The sequence below is a fragment of the Myotis lucifugus genome, unplaced genomic scaffold (genome assembly GCF_000147115.1).
Source record: "Myotis lucifugus unplaced genomic scaffold, Myoluc2.0 scaffold_100, whole genome shotgun sequence".
NCBI classification, from domain to species: domain Eukaryota; kingdom Metazoa; phylum Chordata; class Mammalia; order Chiroptera; family Vespertilionidae; genus Myotis; species Myotis lucifugus.
The window spans coordinates 1665861-1682572 of NW_005871148.1; the positions used below are offsets into that span (position 1 = coordinate 1665861).

Here is a 16712-nt window from a genome sequence, read left to right on the forward strand (position 1 = left end):
ATGAAGCGGCCACTGAGCCCCTCTCCCCCTGCTGAGAAGGAGCCCCCCATATCTGGAGCTGCGGAGTGCCCCCCTCAGCCCCCAGAACTGCCTAAGCCCAAGCGTGAGAGGAAACGGCCGTCGTACACGCTCTGTGACGTCTGCAACATCCAGCTGAACTCGGCGGCCCAGGCCCAGGTGCACTGTGAGGGGCGGGCCCACCAGAGGCGGCTGCGGCAGCTCAGCCTGGGGAAGGCCCCCGCAGGGCCAGGTCAGTGCAGGGGGGCACTGTGCCTATACATCTGGCTCTGGGCCCCTCTGAGGGCTGGGTCTGTGGCTTTTCTCTGTGGGGTCTGTGGGGCTGGGGTGCCTTCAATGGGTTCTAGCATCTGAAGTCCCCCAGATGCTGTCAATTTTTTTTTAACCTGGTCAACCCTCTTGGATCTGAGGGTCTTTAGGCTGAAGCCTCCTCTGAGGTTTTTCTGGTCTGGGGGGGGGGCCTCCCTGTGGGGTCTTTTGGGATCAGGACCCCAGGCTGGAGTCCCCTGGCAGGGACAGACTTTCAGACAAAGGCCTCACCTGCAGGGTATCCCGGGATGCTGCTCTGGTCTCTGAAGGGCAGGGTTGGCAAGGTGCATGACACTCCAGCTGAGGGATGGACTAGGGAAGCCCCTCTTCCTTTGGCCACTGGACTCCTGGCCAGGATTTCCGCTTCTCCCCGGCTGGGATGACTTTGCAGAGGTTTGGCTGCAAGCACGAAGGGGCAGCTGGCTGATTTCTGGGGAAAACGGGTGAATGAATTTGTGAGGGTGATTCCGGCTGACAGGCACAGAGGAGCCATGGGGGAAATAAGGAGAGGCAGGCCCAGTGTGGGGAGGTGGGAAGGGTGGGAACTTCTGCCTGCTTCCTGCGGGCAGCCACTGGGAACTTCGCTTGCAGCCCAGGTCGGTAGCTGCCAGAGGGCTACCCTCTGAACTCTCCGCAGGTTGCCTGCTCTTTGGGTGAATACTTGGGCACGCACTGTGTCTCTGTACGGAGCGCCTGGGGCCTGGAGACCAATACGTTCCAGTCTCCCTCCTCAAACCCCCTCCCCCTTCTGGCCAAGACTGAATCTGTCTTTTGGGCGGAGACAGACACCAAACGAGCAGATAAATATTGTGAGTGCTTCGTGGGACGTAGCCCCAGGGATATGACGGGGAAAGTCAGGTATTCCCGGGGCACCAGGAAAGGCCTCCTGGAGGAAGGGGGGCGTGCTGAGCTTGGAACAGGGAGAAGGGGAGAAGGGACATTGGAGGCAGAGGTCACTGCATTAGCAAAGCAGGGAATGGGAATGCTCTGATGGCTGGTGCCAGCTCCTCCACCTGAGTCCTTGGGGACACCAAGGGTGTGAATCTGAGTAAGAGCATATCTGATCGTATGATGTTTCTAGAGCAGCCGTGGGCAAACTACGGCCTGCGGGCCGGATCCGGCCCGTTTGAAATGAATAAAACTAAAAAAAAAAAAAAAAAAAAAGACCGTACCCTTTTATGTAATGATGTTTACTTTGAATTTATATTAGTTCACACAAACACTCCATCCATGCTTTTGTTCCGGCCCTCCGGTCCAGTTTAAGAACCCATTGTGGCCCTCGAGTCAAAAAGTTTGCCCACCCCTGTTCTAGAGTGTGTGTGTGAGTCCAAAAGGCACTCATTAATTCATCAAATACTTACAGACAACCCCCTAGGCCCACGCCATTGCTTGGAGGATTCGTATCCCCGCCCCCCCAGCTTTATTGAGATATTATTGACATATAATGTGTAAGTTTAAGGTGTACAATGTGATGATTAGATACACATATATATTATAAAATATTTACCACAGTAAGTTAGTGAACACCTCCGTCCCCTCAGGTAACTATGATTTTGCACGTGTGTGCTGATAACAGTTAAGATCTACTCTCTTCGCGCCTTTCCATCACATAATGCAGTGTGGTTAATGCAGTCGCCAGCTGGGCATTACATCACAGACCACAGACCTTATTTATCTTATAGCTGGAAGTTTGTACCCTCGGACCAACGTCTCCAACTCCCCAGCCCCTGGCACCTGGCTTTCTACTCTACTTCTATGAGTTTGACTTTTCTAGGTTCTGCAAATAAGTGAGAACATACAGTATTTATTTAGGGATCCACATCTTTAAAAGGCAGCATACCCTCCTGTTAGGACAGTGCTGTTTAGACAACCGCAGGTGCAGACGAGTTTGTCCAAGATAACAACAGGCTTCCGAGGGGTGGGTACCAGCGTCCGGGGAAGCTTCAGGGGAGTGACCTTGATGTTGGATCTTGGAGACAGAAAGGAACCCGAGGTAGGGAGACAGACAGAGCAAATGCACCAAGGCCTGAGGCCCTGGCCTCCCAGGAGCAGAGGCCATGCTGGGCACGCGGCGGGCATGGACATGGCGGGCATGGCTGGAGGTGAGCAGGAGCTGCCTGTGAGGTCCTCCCAGGCAGGCCGGACATTTGGCCTTTGAACTAAAGGTGATGGGTGTCGCTGAAGGGTGTTGAGCAGGAGTGATTAATATTTTTAGAGATCTCTGGCGAAGGGGAAGGGGAAGACTTGGGGGTGCCGGAGAAAGAAGCGAGTGGGATGGAGGAAACAGATTCTGGGGCCTTTTCTGTAGCAGAGCCATTGGGACTTGGTGACTGATGAGATGTGGGGGTCATGGGGGAGGGAGGTCCAAGGATGACTCTAGCTTAGGTGATGCTGTGATAGATAGTTCCATTATCAGAAAGGGGGGTGCTGAGAGAGAAGCAGGTCTGGGGACAGTGTTGGATGGGGAGGGCTCAAGAACACTATTCTAAATCCACATAAGAATTTTATTCACAGAGGCTATCCTAACAGAGTAATCCTTCACTTTGCTCTATTCAACTATCTTAAAATTCCCTGTTGTAAACCTCTACATTGCTTGATTAAGACAATGTTAAAATTTAAAAGAAAAAGAACACTGTCCTGCCCTGCTCCCCTCTAACACAGCCTCTTCAGGCCCTTCTTCTGGGCAGTGGTGCCTAAGCTATAAGCCCTCCCTTTTCCCTGCCCTCAGGTGGGGTGTAAGGATAAAAGACCACAGTGCCAGCCAGTGTAGCTCAGTCATTGAGCGTCGACCTATGAACCAGGAGGTCACGGTTGGATTCCCGGTCAGGGCACATGCCTGGGTTGCGGGCTCGATCCCCAGTGTGGGGCGTGCAGGAGGCCGATGGGGCAGCCTGGGAAGTGGAGAGAGCCACACCTACTTTCACGGAGGCTTGAGGGGCCTTAATGCACTGCTCTGTTCCTAGGCAGTCCTTGTTCCCTGGGAGGGTGAAAAAGGTGTGGGAGTGGGACCTCCAGGCATGCTCCCTGGAGCTGTCACTCTGATTAGGGGTCTGTGGGGCTGGTGGCTTGCAGAGCGACAGGCCGTCACAGGCAGTGAGGCGGGGACCCTCTCCTGCTCATGTCCCTGAGGCTGTCCGTGGGAGGGAGATATTGGGGCGGAGGGACCTCTTCCCTCTCTGAGCTTTCTCAATGCCTGGGTCAGAGGCCTCCTCACTCATCCACACCCAGCTCCCAGCTCAGAGTGAGCCTTCCACACCTGGGAGAGGGCACGGGATGAGGAAACAGCAAGTACCCACATTTCCTCCTCCAGGAACTTCCCCAACTTTCCCAGCCCACCCTCTACCCTCTCTGTCTCCCACACAGCGGGCCCATTGATTCTTCAGGAATGTGTCTGTAGCCATCTTTCAACACGGCAGGTGTGGGCAGGAGGACCCCTGCCCCAATAAGGCTGAATTCAATGACCCTATTCTCTCTCTCTCTCTCTCTCTCTCTCTCTCTCTCTCTCTCTCTCACACACACACACACACACACACACACACAACTTTCAGATGGTTCTTGAACATCTACAGGGAAAAGGTTTGCTGGCTCAACCCTCCCAGTTCCAACCTCTCGTACGGATGTTGGGCCAGCACAGGGCATGGGAGACACCTGGGCAAGCAGCTGTGACCTACCTCCTGCACCAAATGAAGCCTCTGCTTTGGAGCTGAACTGTTTACAAAGCACTTCCACACCCAACATGGCATGCCCCGCTCGCCCAGCCCCCAGGGCAAGGATGATGACACCCAGTCCTCACGTCAGAAATTGGGATCCTGGAGCTCAGAGAGTTTCGGCAGCACACCCGGGTCACACAGCTGGGTCCCATCCCAGGGTTTCCGACTCTGAACCCGATCTCACACACCCACTGCACTTGCTGCAGGGGCTGGGCCTTCATGTTTCAGGAAAGGGGAGGAGCGATGGCCCAGAGAAGGCAGGTCAGCTCCCAGGAGATGTCCTCACGCGCTCAGGCCCCCTGGCCTCTCCTCTTGCTAAGTGCCTTGGTGTCCTCACCTGAAAAGTGGGGAGGTGCCAGCCATGTCCCACTCTGTCTAGGCTGGCTCGGGAGAGAGAGGGGACCCTTCCAAAGCCAATTGGTCCCCCCCGCATCTCTTGGCAGGACCGACCCAGCCATCCAATTCAGGGCCCTCACCCTTGTCCCCCATCACCCGTTGCCATGATACCGGAGGGGAGAGAAGGGGGTTTGGGAAATGATTTAAGCTCTAGCTTACCAAAATGGCCAGCCGGGAGTGCAGGGTAGACATGAAGGGGGCAGGAAAGCAGAGATGGAGTCAAACTATAGTGGATTTCAGGGCGAAGTTGGCTGCACCAGACATCCCTTGCCTTTGGGGGCGGAAGGGGTCAGAGGGGCAGGTGGAGGCTGTCCCTTGCTCTGCGCTCGGACCGCCCCAAGCTCCTGTTCTCATCAGTCCTCCCATCTCCTTTCTGAGTCTTAGACTGCAGAAGCCTCGCTGCATTCTGAGCCCCAGAGATCAAAGACCTTGAGCTGGGTCATGCCTGAGTCACTGGCTTGATGAGCGCCTCACCCCCCACTCCCTGCAGATAGATTAATTTCAGTCCCATCAGGAGGCCCCGGAAGCCCTCCAGCCTGTCCCTCCACCTCTTCAGTCCCTCCCTGCCACCCATCCTGAGGCCTTTAGGTGCATGTTTCAGAGCCACTGTGCTCCCCCAAGGCCACTGAGTTCTTGCAGTCTAGCCATCGCCTCCTGTTACTGTTCTTACGTGGCAGGTGATGGAAGCGCCCCGCTCTGCCTGGATGGCCATCACATCCCCCTCTGCCAAGTGTGAACCTGACCATCAGCACCTCCCCCGGGACCTCCCGGAAAGGCAAAGCCATCTGGGTGGAGAATCAGGGGGCTTAGCTCAGATCCCTGCCCCGGCAGGAGACAAAGGTCCCGTCTGTGTCTCTAGGTGGGTTAATTAGCTCTGGGCTTGAGTTTCGTCTTTTTCTCCCCACACCAGCAGGTCCTTCCCCCAGAGCCTCTTCCTAACAAACCTGTTTTCAGGAGCTGCTGCTGCCAACCCCTCCCCAGACCTTCCTTGCAGCTCAGGCACTGGCTGCTCCAGAGATTACAGGTTATTGTCTGGTGGAGACAGGATGTTGAGGGGGTGGGGGGCTAGCCCTGGGACCCAGGCTTGGAATGCAAGACGGGATCCAGCTGTGGGTTGGCTGTCTCCTCTCCCACACCCACCCACCCCCCTCCCAGCCAGCCTCCAGGTGCTCAGGTGAATAGAGACACAGTCTGTTTTCCTGAAGAGGAGGGAAGAAAGGGGCACATGGAGGAGAGAAAAGACTGGGGGTGGCGTGGAGAGGGACGAGTGAGGGCAGGGGAGAGGTGTCAAAAGTTCTAGCTGACCCGATGACCACCACCACCCCCTCCTGGCATTGCCCAGGGAGCAGGTCCCACAGTCCAGGTCCTGGACTGAGAGGGGCAAGCTCCCTTCCCCCACCGCCACAGCCAACACTGGGGTGAAGTGGTAGTACCTCTCTTAGCCTCAGTTTCCCCTTCAGCAAAGGAGTAAATTTAAGGGGATGGTGGGCTCACTGGACAGGAGAAGTGGGCTCCTGAAGCAGCAGGCCCTGAGGCAGGGCTTCAAAGTTTAGCAGCAAGAGCTTTGTGGGAGGCCGAGAGGGGCCACAGCACCTCCTTGCCTGGAGGTGTCTGCGGGCAGGGTCAGCTATTTGCTGCAGAGGCTCTAGGCCGGGGCTATCCAGGATGCGGGGAGTGGATGCTCCCTGACACTCTCCCCGTCCATACTCTCCGCATTTGGCCCCTCCCCTCCCCTAAGGGAAGGAAGTGCCCGGTTCTTTCCATCCCTGGTTCGGATGGAGGAAACCAGGGACTAGGCAGCTTGATCCTGGCAAAGGGGGAGCAGGGCCTGGTAACCGCGGCTTTGCAGGCAGGAGCAGCAGTCCCTCCCTCGTGCCCTCCCCTCCTGTCCCTCGCATCCCCCACCCCCTTCCCTCTGTCACTCTCTGGCTGGGTTTCATTTGCTCCTCACTCTGCGCTCAGCGCTCAGCGGTGCCTCCGAAGCAGAGAATGCTCTTGGGTGAGTACGGAGGGCACAGGAGCCGGGTGCGGAGGGGGCCTGGAGACCAGGACAGGCCCCTTCCCTCTCCCAGCCCTATCCTTTTCCTGTGTTTGTTGGCTTCCAAAAGTTGTCTGTTAAGAGTCTCCCATGGCCAGTTGACTCTTGGTACATTTTCCTAGGTCCAGGGCTGGGTAAGGGAGCCCCCACTCTGGCTGGGAACAAAGGTGGGGGCGGGAGTGGCAGGAAGCGTTGGGGAGCCACAGGCCACCCTGCAGGAGTGAAGTGTGCCACGCTTGGGGCAGACATGCGCCCAGGAGCCTGCATCAAACCTTCCTTGTATCAAATCACACCTTCAACTGCCTGGAGCCTCCAAGCAGTGTTAGGGGCGGGGGTTGTTACTGCAGCAGAGAAAGACAGACAGAGGGACACAGAGGGAGGCGGGCAGAAATCTAGGGTGCTCCTACCTGAGGTCCAGCCACTGCGCTGGGGTCAACGCCGATGGCCCCCTTTCTCCCTGGTCTTCTGGCTCACCTCTCCACACTGGGGTTGTCTGGCCCTCTTTGGGGGAGACAGCCATTACCTTTTAAGGGGGGCTTTTGGGAACCCCTTCCATGGGCTGAAGGCTGGGACAGAGTCCCTCTTGTGACTGGGCTTGGGGGTCTTCCTCCAGCACGGGAAGGAGGGAGTCTGGAACATCACCACCTCCCAAGTGCTGGCTCACCCCGAAGTGAATTGGGGGCCCTGGAGAATGTGGGGAGGACCCCCCTGGACTGGGTGGGAGTAGGCAAGCAGGGGGTCTTGGTTCAACCTTCCATTCCCTGCCTTTGGCTCTCTCTCCCCTCCTGTACTCCCTTTTTTTCCCCGCAGAGTTTTGGTTTTATCTGTGTTAGAAACAGCAGCTTGACTATTTGAGGTGTGTGTGTACATGCCTGGGGTGGGGGGAGCCCTACCATCTGCCCCTATGACCTGTGGGAGAAAGAGACCCTGGGTTTGGCTACAGGAGCTTGTGTGTATGTCAGATGCATCTCATTTTGTAAGCGGGGTGTGTGCACACACCTACCTCTGGGTGAACGTGTCTGAATCTGGGCCTTTGTGCATATGCGTCTCTGTGCCTGTGTGTGTGCTGCGTGCCTGTTGTTTTGAATCGTCTGTATATGCCTTTCTAGGGTCTGTCCCTCGTGTGTCTGTCCCTCTGGGTATATGTGATCTGAGCGCATCTTTGTTGATCTTGCCTGTCTGTGTGTATGTGCACGCTCACGCGTGGCCTCTGGCCAGCATGGGCATCTGTCTGCGTGGGTACCACCTCCGTATGTGATGCATCCGTGTGCGCAGACAGTGTCATCCTGGGGAGACGCATGTGCCTGTAGCCATCTGCGTGTGGGCCTGTGGACCTCATGCTGTATGTCCCTGTGCTCTTGTGTGTCTTTCCCGTGATGGCAAACAGCAGAATGTGGCTCCCCGGAGCCTCTCCCTTGGGTGGCAGCCAGGGTGACGTTATTTCATGAGCCCTCCGCTCTTCTTTCCCGCCCCAGCCTCAGTTGGACCCTGGGGGTGAGCTGTTCTCTGCCACACAGTCTGATTTGTTCATGTTTGACCAGAGAAAGAACCTACCCTCTTGAGGAGCCAGCCAGTGAGTGGGTCGCAGATATGACCCCTGGAGGGATGCTCTGAGACACATAGCCAAGCGGCTGTCCTGCAGCCAAATGCCATCAGAGAAGACCCTCCACACCTGACCCTTTTGTGGGTGCAGAATTTTAGACCTGTCAGGCTGGGCGGTGCCATCCTGGGACAGGTGTGGGGGCTGGGGTTTCTCCCTTCATTAGTGTACCCACAAGCCAAGCAGTCAACGGGTGTGCCTGTGCCATGACTCATGCCTCATCGCAGCGGCCCTGGAGGCCAGGGTTCACAGTGAATGTCACAGGCAGACAGTGGGTGGCACAGAGCAGTGCTATGTGAGGGGTGCTGGCCCCCAGAGAGGCCCTGACCTCAAATCTACCTGTGCCCTAGGCCTTGTGTGGGGGAGGAGTGGACCCAACTGTGAGGGGCTGAAAGGCATTTCGGGGTGACATTGTACTGAGGGGAGACTGAGTCACCAAGTGCCCTGGCACCCCCTCTTCAAATGACCTCCACACCCAGCAACTCATTTGGTCCTCAGACCCGTCCTGCCCTGCCCTGCCCTTTCCTCCTTGCCTGGCTGCAATTCCCACTTCATGGATGAGGAAACGGAGGCTCTTGGCTAAGTGCCCAGCCAAGACCACTTCACGGTCAGCAGAGCTCCACTGCAGGCCTCCAGACTCCAAGTCTGGGAGGGCTGGGGTGCCACACGCCCACATTCCTCCCACAGGGGACCCACAGCCTCTCTTCCCCGCTCCAGGGAACCCCCACAGGGCTGGGCCTCTGTGCATCTGAAAGTTCCAGGAAGAGATCACTCCTTCCTCTCCTGACACACCATGTCTGTCACCCCCATTACAAATCACTACAAATAACTCATTCGTGAAGTCATTCAGCTCCCAGCTCAAACGCCTCCTGAGGTCCCCACCTGGCCCGAAGATCAGAACCCCCAGAAGACCAGAACCCCCAGGGTTCACTGCAGGGCCTTCCAGCAGCAGGCACTGCCCCCCAGCCCCACCCATCCCATCCCCCATACCGCCTCTCCACGCCAACCTTTGTGAACTGCATTGCACCTTTAACTTCAGGCGCTCGGCCAGTCCCACTGCCTGGAATGCCCTTCCCTGCTACATTTCCCCGACCCTGCTGTGAAAACGGACTGACTCTCGGGAAAATCGTGGGCTTCCTGCCTGCTCCTCCGTGATCCCGAGGCATCTGGCTCATAACTCTCAGAGCACCTCCCAGACTGTAGCCTCCATGCAGGGCGCTCCACCGGGTTTGGCTCTCCATCCGTGAGCTCTCACCTGGGAGCTCCGCTAGGAATCTACAGGTGCCTGTGCGGAGTGAGTGACTCGGCCTCCCGCCCTGAGCATCCTTCCTGTGGTCTAACCTCAGTAGCTCCGGCTGCAGCGGCCGCAGCTGGGATGGATGAGGGTGACCCCGGGCGACGTGCGTCCAGGGGACCGAGCGCGGGGCAGGTGGGCGCGGCCAGATGAGCCCGGGGTTGGGGGGGGGTCGCTACCACCCAGCCTGCGCCCCCGGCCCTGCGCTGGCTGCTGGCGCCTCTTCGCCGTGGTTACCGCTAGTGGCTGCTGTCGCTTGGTGCAGCCCAAGGAGACCGCGGCCAGAGCGTCCACCGGCAAGATGGTGGCTCCCGCGGCTCCGTGAGTGTGTGCGGGCGGGGTGGGGGCGGGGGCCAGCGGGCAGGGCGTCTCCTCCGGAGCTGCCCGGCAGGGGGCGGGCAACAAGGGCCCCGCCAGTGGGGGATCGGTGCCTTGGATGACCCATCCGAGGGCTCCTCCCCCACCTGACCCCCAGAAGTTCCCCAGCCCTCAGGGTCCCCACCCCAGGGAGACAGGCCAGGCATGCAGGGAGCCCTAGCCTCACTCGGGCTGCCAGGGGAGGGGTCCCCACCTCTCCTCTCCTGGACCTTGCACTCTTAGTGGGGTCCTAAAAGGAGCCTGAGGAGGAGGTTTGGGACCACCATCCTGGGGCTGAATAAACCCTGTTTGAGGCTTATGTGCCGGGTGGAGTGGGGGTGGCAGTGCACCCCATGGCCCCAGGGCCGCAGGTTGTGCCTGCTCCCATCCTGCTGTCCAGGGTAGGAGAGGTGCCAGGACCTGGGTCTGAGACGGGGCAGCCTTGGACCGCACCCCATCAGCCTGCTTCCCTCGGGCTGAGGTGGGGGAATGGCAAAGGCTTTTGTCCATTTGTTTTGTTTTGTTTTTTGGGTGGCGCTGTCCCATCGAACTTTCTGGGATGTTGTAAATGTTCTGTCTGGGCCGGCTAATGCAATAGCCACTAGCCACGTGTGGCTGTTGAGAATTTGAACTGTGGCTAGTGCGACTGTGGAACTGAATTTAATTTTTTGTTCACTTAGTTCTGATTCGTTTTTAACAGCCACGTTGGCTGTCGCATCAGACAGTGCAGTTTCGGACTCTCCATCCTCCCTACCTACTCTTTTATCAGAAACCTCCTAGGTCTGACAGTCACTTTGTCCGCTCTGCAGGATGGGGCAGGAGAGCCAGTGTCTAGGTGCCTGGAAAGGATCACAGTTCCAGAAGGGTATCACCTTCGCCTTGCACCTCCTCCCCTTTCTAAGACCCTTTGGTGATGGGCTGGACAAGGCCACTGAATCATAGGATTCTGGGAGGAAAGGATGTCAGAGGCAGCTTTTTTTACCACCCAACAGGTGCCCAAGGGCCCACTCCACTGCTCATGCTGCCTGGCAACTCATCCTTCCTTACTCATTCACTCCCCAAATTTTGCCAGGCACTGTTCCCTTCTCTGGGGTTCAGTCCAAGAGAGAGAGAATATACCAAGGAATAGACCTGCACAGAAATACGCATATTTGTCAACTGTGGGGAGTGCAATAGAGGGAACAATCGGGGGATAGTGACAGACAAGGAGGGGACTTCCTAGGATCCGACAATTCAGAAGCCTCCTCTGAAGAGGGGACAGGTAAGCTAAGACCAGAGTGGAAGTGGAGGGTGGGACATTCTGGAAGAAAGCACGGCTTGTGTGCAGGCCCTGAGGATGGCATCTGGCACTCTGGAGGAACCAAGAAAAGGCAGGTATAGCTGGAAAGGGAGGGAAGGACAAGCAGCTGCCAGCATTTATTTGGCAGACCTGGAAAGGGATTCTGGCACTGACCCAGAGCAACAGGCGGTAGTGGAGGGGTTTAAAAGCAGTGTTTTTAAGAGCCCCCTCCGGCTGCTAGGGTTTGGATGGCTCAGACATGGGTAAGAGCAGGAAGCCAAAGGACCATCAGGAAGCAACTGGCATAGTCCAGGCAAGAGATGAAGGTAGCCTAGATGAGGAAGGTGGTAGAGGCATGGAGAGAAGGGATGAGTTAGAGGTAGTTTGTGGAGATGGAATCAACAGGCCCTGTGGATAGACCAGGCCCCGGATGAGGAAGAGAGTGGGGCTTAGGGGGGCATGTTTCTGGCCAGAGTACCTGGGTGGGAGGATGGGCCACATCCTGGACTGGGGACAACGGGGAGAGGAACAGATTTTGTAAGAACAGAGTGAAAGTTCCATTTGACAAACCAGGAAGGTGTTTGGATGGAGAGATGTGGTGCCCAGAGGAGTGGCCCAGACCGGGGTTGTATATTTCAGAATGGCCAGCAGAGATGGTTCTGAACTCTCTGGACAGGTTGAGGTTGGGAAGAGGAGGTGGAGATGACAACACAGGCCAAGGAGTGGCTGATGGGGGGAAGTGTAGTGTGTGTGTGTGTGTGTGTGTGTGTGTGTGTAGGAAAGGGATCTCCAGAGAAAATCCAGTGGCCCCGGGAGCTCAGCTTTGTGCTAACTTCCTTCTAATGAGATAAAGGACTGTGGTCTGGCGGCATCAGTCATCCTTTGGGCAACGAATCAGGAGGCCTAAGTTTTTGTTCTGGCTCAGCCACAAATTATTCATGAGTCCAAGAACCACTCTGTCTCCAGGACTCAGTCCCTCCACCCATAAAATGTGGTTGTATAGGTGGTGCTGGTCATTCCAGCTCCGAGTTCTGACATGCTTCAGCTGTCAACACTAAACAATGCCTTGTCCTGGAAGGCGGGGCTGGGGCACCCATACCTCCCATACCTCCCTTTGGATAATACTCTATGGCCCTTTGCATGACCCCGCCCACTCCCAGTAGTCCTTCCCCATTGGGTTCAGGCCACCCCTCAGCTGGGGCGTGCTCTGTGGGCAGTGTGAATCCTTGGTGGACTCCCTAACACACCTCCCTTGTCTCTTTCATCTCCAGTCTCCCACCAGCGGAGCAGGAATAAACTTTCCTGGCTAAGTTAGATGGATGGTCCCCAATAGCCAGGCGGGCGCCCTTCTCCTGCCTCCCCACCAACTCCCCTTATCAAGGGACGTGACTCTGTATGTGGGAGGCTGGGAGTTAGAGCATTTGGGTGGGAGTTGGGGTGCCCTGCCCCTCGAGCAGGAATGGTGCCCCCGGGGAAGAAACCCGCTGGAGAGGCCTCCAACTCCAATAAGAAGTGCAAGCGTTACTTCAACGAGCACTGGAAAGAGGAGTTTACCTGGCTGGACTTTGACTATGAGCGGAAGCTGATGTTTTGCCTTGAGTGCCGCCAGGCCCTGGTACGGAACAAGCACGGCAAAGCTGAAAACGCCTTCACCGTGGGCACCGACAACTTCCAGCGCCATGCCTTGCTGCGCCATGTGACCTCGGGGGCTCACCGCCAGGCGCTGGCCATGAACCGGGGCCAGCCCACTTTTGAGGGCCAGGCTGAGGGAGGAGGGGCCTCCCCAGGCCTGGCGACCACCCCTACCTCCAGGGGCATCAAGGTGGAGGTGGACCCTGCCAAAGTGGCTGTGTTGACCACGGTGTACTGCATGGCCAAGGAGGACGTGCCCGACGACCGCTGCTCTGCCCTACTTGAGCTACAAAGGTTCAACTTGTGCCAGGCGCTGCTGGGCACGGAGCGTGGTGATTACTACAGTCCCAGGAGGGTGAGGGACATGCAGGTGGGTGGCAGCCAGAGGTATGGGGGAGGGCTTGCGGAGGGAGGACATTGAGCCATCTGGCACAGTGCCAGCATGCCAGGCCCCTGGGCCTCGGCCAGAGCACTTCATTCATACCTTCACTGTCAGAACCGTCACTGAGAGCGACTGTGTGTGTGGCCTTGGGCCGGCTGCTGAGAACACAGCAGTGGAGCGGCCAGACCAGGCCCTGTCCTCAGGGGCCCAGGGGCACTCCCTCACTACCTAGGCCAGAGATAGCAAACTGGTGGCCCTGAGGGCTTCATTGGCCCACAGAAGTGTTTTGTTGTTTTTTACAGTATTTTTGTTATTTTTTTAATCCTGAAACTATTTTTCCCATTGATTTTAGAGAGAGTGGAAGGAAGGGGTGAGGGGGAGAGAAAGAGGGAAAAACCTAAGTGAAAGAGACACATTGATTGGTTGCCTCCTGCTCATACCTCTACTCAACCAAGGCATGTGCCCTTGACTGGGAACCAAACCAGAGACCCTTCTGTCCAAGGGCCAATGCTCTAACCACTGAGCAACCGGCCAGGGCTGTTTTTATTGATTTTAGATGGAGAGGAAGGGAGAGGGCAAGAGAGAAATATCGATCAGCTGCCTCCTGCACGCCCCCTACAGGGGATTAAGTCTGCAATCCAGGCATGTGCCTGGATCAGGAATCGAACCAATGACCCTTTGATGCATGGGATGACGCTCAACCAACTGAGCCACACTAGCCAGGGCCACGGTGTTTTTAAAAATTTTTAATTAGCTTCCAAGTTTAACAAAACGAGATTACATGTGAAAATCTGGATTTGTTACTTGTACTGAAAAACTAGGTCCCCATGCTCTCAGGGCATGAAGTGGTGGAGTTGGGGGAGCAAGTAATCCCTGGCCCACTTTGAGCTCAGTATTACCCTCGTGGCCCCTGGGGGCATGCAAGTTGCAGCTCTGTCCTAGGTACTTGCAGCTCTGTCCTAGGTACTTACCAGCTGTATGAGCCCTAGGGGCTGGTGTGCGGGTCGGGGAGTTGATCTCATCTTACAGAACACACAGCTGGGGCCCTATGTCACTGACTCAGAGTTAGGAGTGAACATGTCTATCAGTTCATCCCTGGACAGCAGAGAGGAGGGAGATCCCCAGGAATAAGGCAGACTGGGTGATGCTGTAGAAATACACACACCAAACTCTGTAGAACTTTTACAGTTCATAAAGCATTTTTCATTTATAAGCACAAAAACAAAAGGCTGTATTTATAATTCACAACAACCTTTGGAGGAGATTATGGGCACCTATGAGCCTGATTTTAGAGCTAAAGATATTGAGGCTCAGAGAGGTGAAATGACTTGCCCAAGATCACACAGCCTGTAAGTGGCAAAGCTAGGATTAGTCCCCAAGTCTGTCTGACCCCAAGGCCTGTGCTCTTGCCATCACCCTGTACTGTCTGCCTCCCCTTCTCAGGACAAGCCTAACTCTGCCCGCCCTCCCTTTCTCTCTCTGGCTGTCCCAGGTGGCCATTGCCAGTGTCTTGCACACAGAGGCTTGCCAGTGCCTGAAGGCATCCCCGTATGTGGGGCTGGTGTTGGACAAGACCAGAGACTGGCCTGAGTCCCACAGTCTGGCCTTGTTTGCCACGTCGGTGTCACCCTGTGATGGCCAGCCTGCCGCCACCTTCCTGGGCAGTGTGGAGCTACAGGAGGGCGAGGACACTGCTGGCCAACTCCTGGACATCCTGCAGGCCTTCGGTGTGTCTGCACCCAAGCTAGCCTGGCTCAGCTCAAGCCTCCCCAGGGACTGCCTGGGGAGCGTGGGCCTGCAGCTCCGGGCCACGTGCCCGCTGCTCACGGAGCTGCACTGCCTCCCTGGCCGGCCAGATCCTGAGCCCCCTGCCTACCTAGGTGAATATGAAAGTGTACTGGATGCCCTATTCCGCCTCCACGGTGGTCCCAGTTCCCACATGGTCCCTGAGCTCCGGGCAGCACTGGACCTCGCAGCCATCGACTTGGCAGGACCACGGCCAGTGCCCTGGGCCTCTTTGCTGCCTGTGGTGGAAGCAGTGGCTGAGGCCTGGCCTTGCCTGGTGCCCACACTGGAGGCCTCTGCCCCAGCCTCACCAACAGCTAGGGCACTGGCCCTCGCCCTGCGCCCAGTTCACCTTCGTGGCCTTCACCCACCTGCTGCTGGACACTCTGCCCTGCGTGCAGAAGCTCGCCCTCGTCCTGCAGCCGGAAGACCCACACCTGGCCTTGCTGCAGCCCCTGGTGATGGCAGCGGCGGCCTCCCTCCAAGCGCAGCGAAGCTCCGGTGGCGCGCGCCTCCAGGGCTTCCTGCACGAGTTGGCGTCCTCCAGTCCCGACTTGGGCGGTGAGCGCTGTACCTACGTGGCCTGGAGTTGGCCGGGCTACTCCCAGGCTGCGCTCCGGGACTTGGAGCGGCTGCGGGGGCCTTCTTGGACTCCCTGCAGAAGGGGCTGCGGGACTCCTACCCCGGGGCCCTCGCTGGATGCCGTGGCCGCCTTCTCCGCGATCTTCGATCCCCGCCGCTACCCGGAGACACCCGAGGAGCTGGGCGCGCACGGCGAGGGGGCGCTGCGGCTGCTGCTGCGCGCCTACGCCCCGGCGGTGGTGCGGCCGCGCGCGCTCGGCGACTTTGCGCTCTTCAAGCGCGTGGTCTGCAGCCTCGGGCGGCTGGGCCCGCGGGCTCTGTGCGCCAGGCTGGCCTGCGAGCACTCGGAGCTGCACGAGCTCTTCCCCGACTTCGCTGCCCTCGCCGCCCTGGCCTTGGCGTTGCCGGCGGGCGCCAGCCTCCTGGACAAGGTCGGCCGCAGCCGGGAGCTGCGGTGGTGGGGGCAGAACGGGGCCGGGGCAGGCCGGGGCGACCCTGTGGTCAAGATCGCTGTGGATGGACCCCCGCTACACGAGTTTGACTTTGCGCTGGCCGTGGAGTTTTTAGAGAGTGGGTGGGGGGACAGGTTGCTGGGGTCGAAGCTCACGTGAGGGTGGCCTCCTTCCCTCTATCCAGCCAGCCTGAGGCCCTGGGTCCTCTAAGGGCCAAGCCGGACTTGCCCATGCTGCATCCGAGCTGCCGTACTAACTGTGGCCTTCCGGTCACCTTCCCCATGCTTCTGCTCCACGCTGAGGACTAACCCAGCCCTGTGGGCTGTGGGCTGTGGGCTGTGGAGGAGGGCCTGGGTCAAGGGGGGCCCGGGCAGTGGAGAGATGCTAGGGTCTGGGGCACCCGAACTATTGCTCCTGACCATTCTAGAGTTTGGTGAGGAGTAGCTCAACCCTTTCCCTTTGGATTCATCCCACGTTTTGGCCTTAAAAATGTGGGGGGTTCTTGTTTGGAGGGAGGAAGGCTGGGGCTCCAGAATTAAGGGATTGAGGGAAAGTCGAATGTGGTCCTTGCCTTTCTTAGCCCCACTCCTGGCAGCGTCTCTTCTCTTCAGATACGACCGGAAAGCAGACCACGGTCCTTGTCTCTGACACAGCACAGCACTCTGTGCACAGCTAACAGTTCAGGGAGGCGGTGCTGCCCTCCCTGCCCGCCCCACCAAGGCTGCCCGGGGCTTTTATGTATATGACCCTGTGTACAGACAGATCAATCTATAAATAGGAAATAAATCTATCCTATTTTTCATAATGTAACACATAAATCTAAAAGGACTTCTTTTCGTTTTGCAGTGATAGGGTCTAAAAAACGTCCCAAATGAACT

General features: G+C 57.4%; 2 protein-coding genes across 2 annotated transcripts in view; both read left to right on the forward strand.

The window, feature by feature from the left end:
- The window catches only part of ZNF385C (zinc finger protein 385C), a 26708-nt gene continuing 9996 nt past the window's right edge, over positions 1 to 16712 (forward strand). The window contains 1 exon segment of the mRNA XM_023756972.1: positions 1 to 250. Coding sequence (XP_023612740.1) covers positions 1 to 250 — 250 coding nt within the window.
- LOC111826743 (transmembrane protein C17orf113-like) lies at positions 12441 to 16021 on the forward strand. The gene is given in 3 exon segments (XM_023756924.1): positions 12441 to 13003; positions 14508 to 15143; positions 15145 to 16021. Coding segments are annotated over 3 exon segments (2028 nt in total). The 5' UTR covers positions 12441 to 12460; the 3' UTR covers positions 15994 to 16021.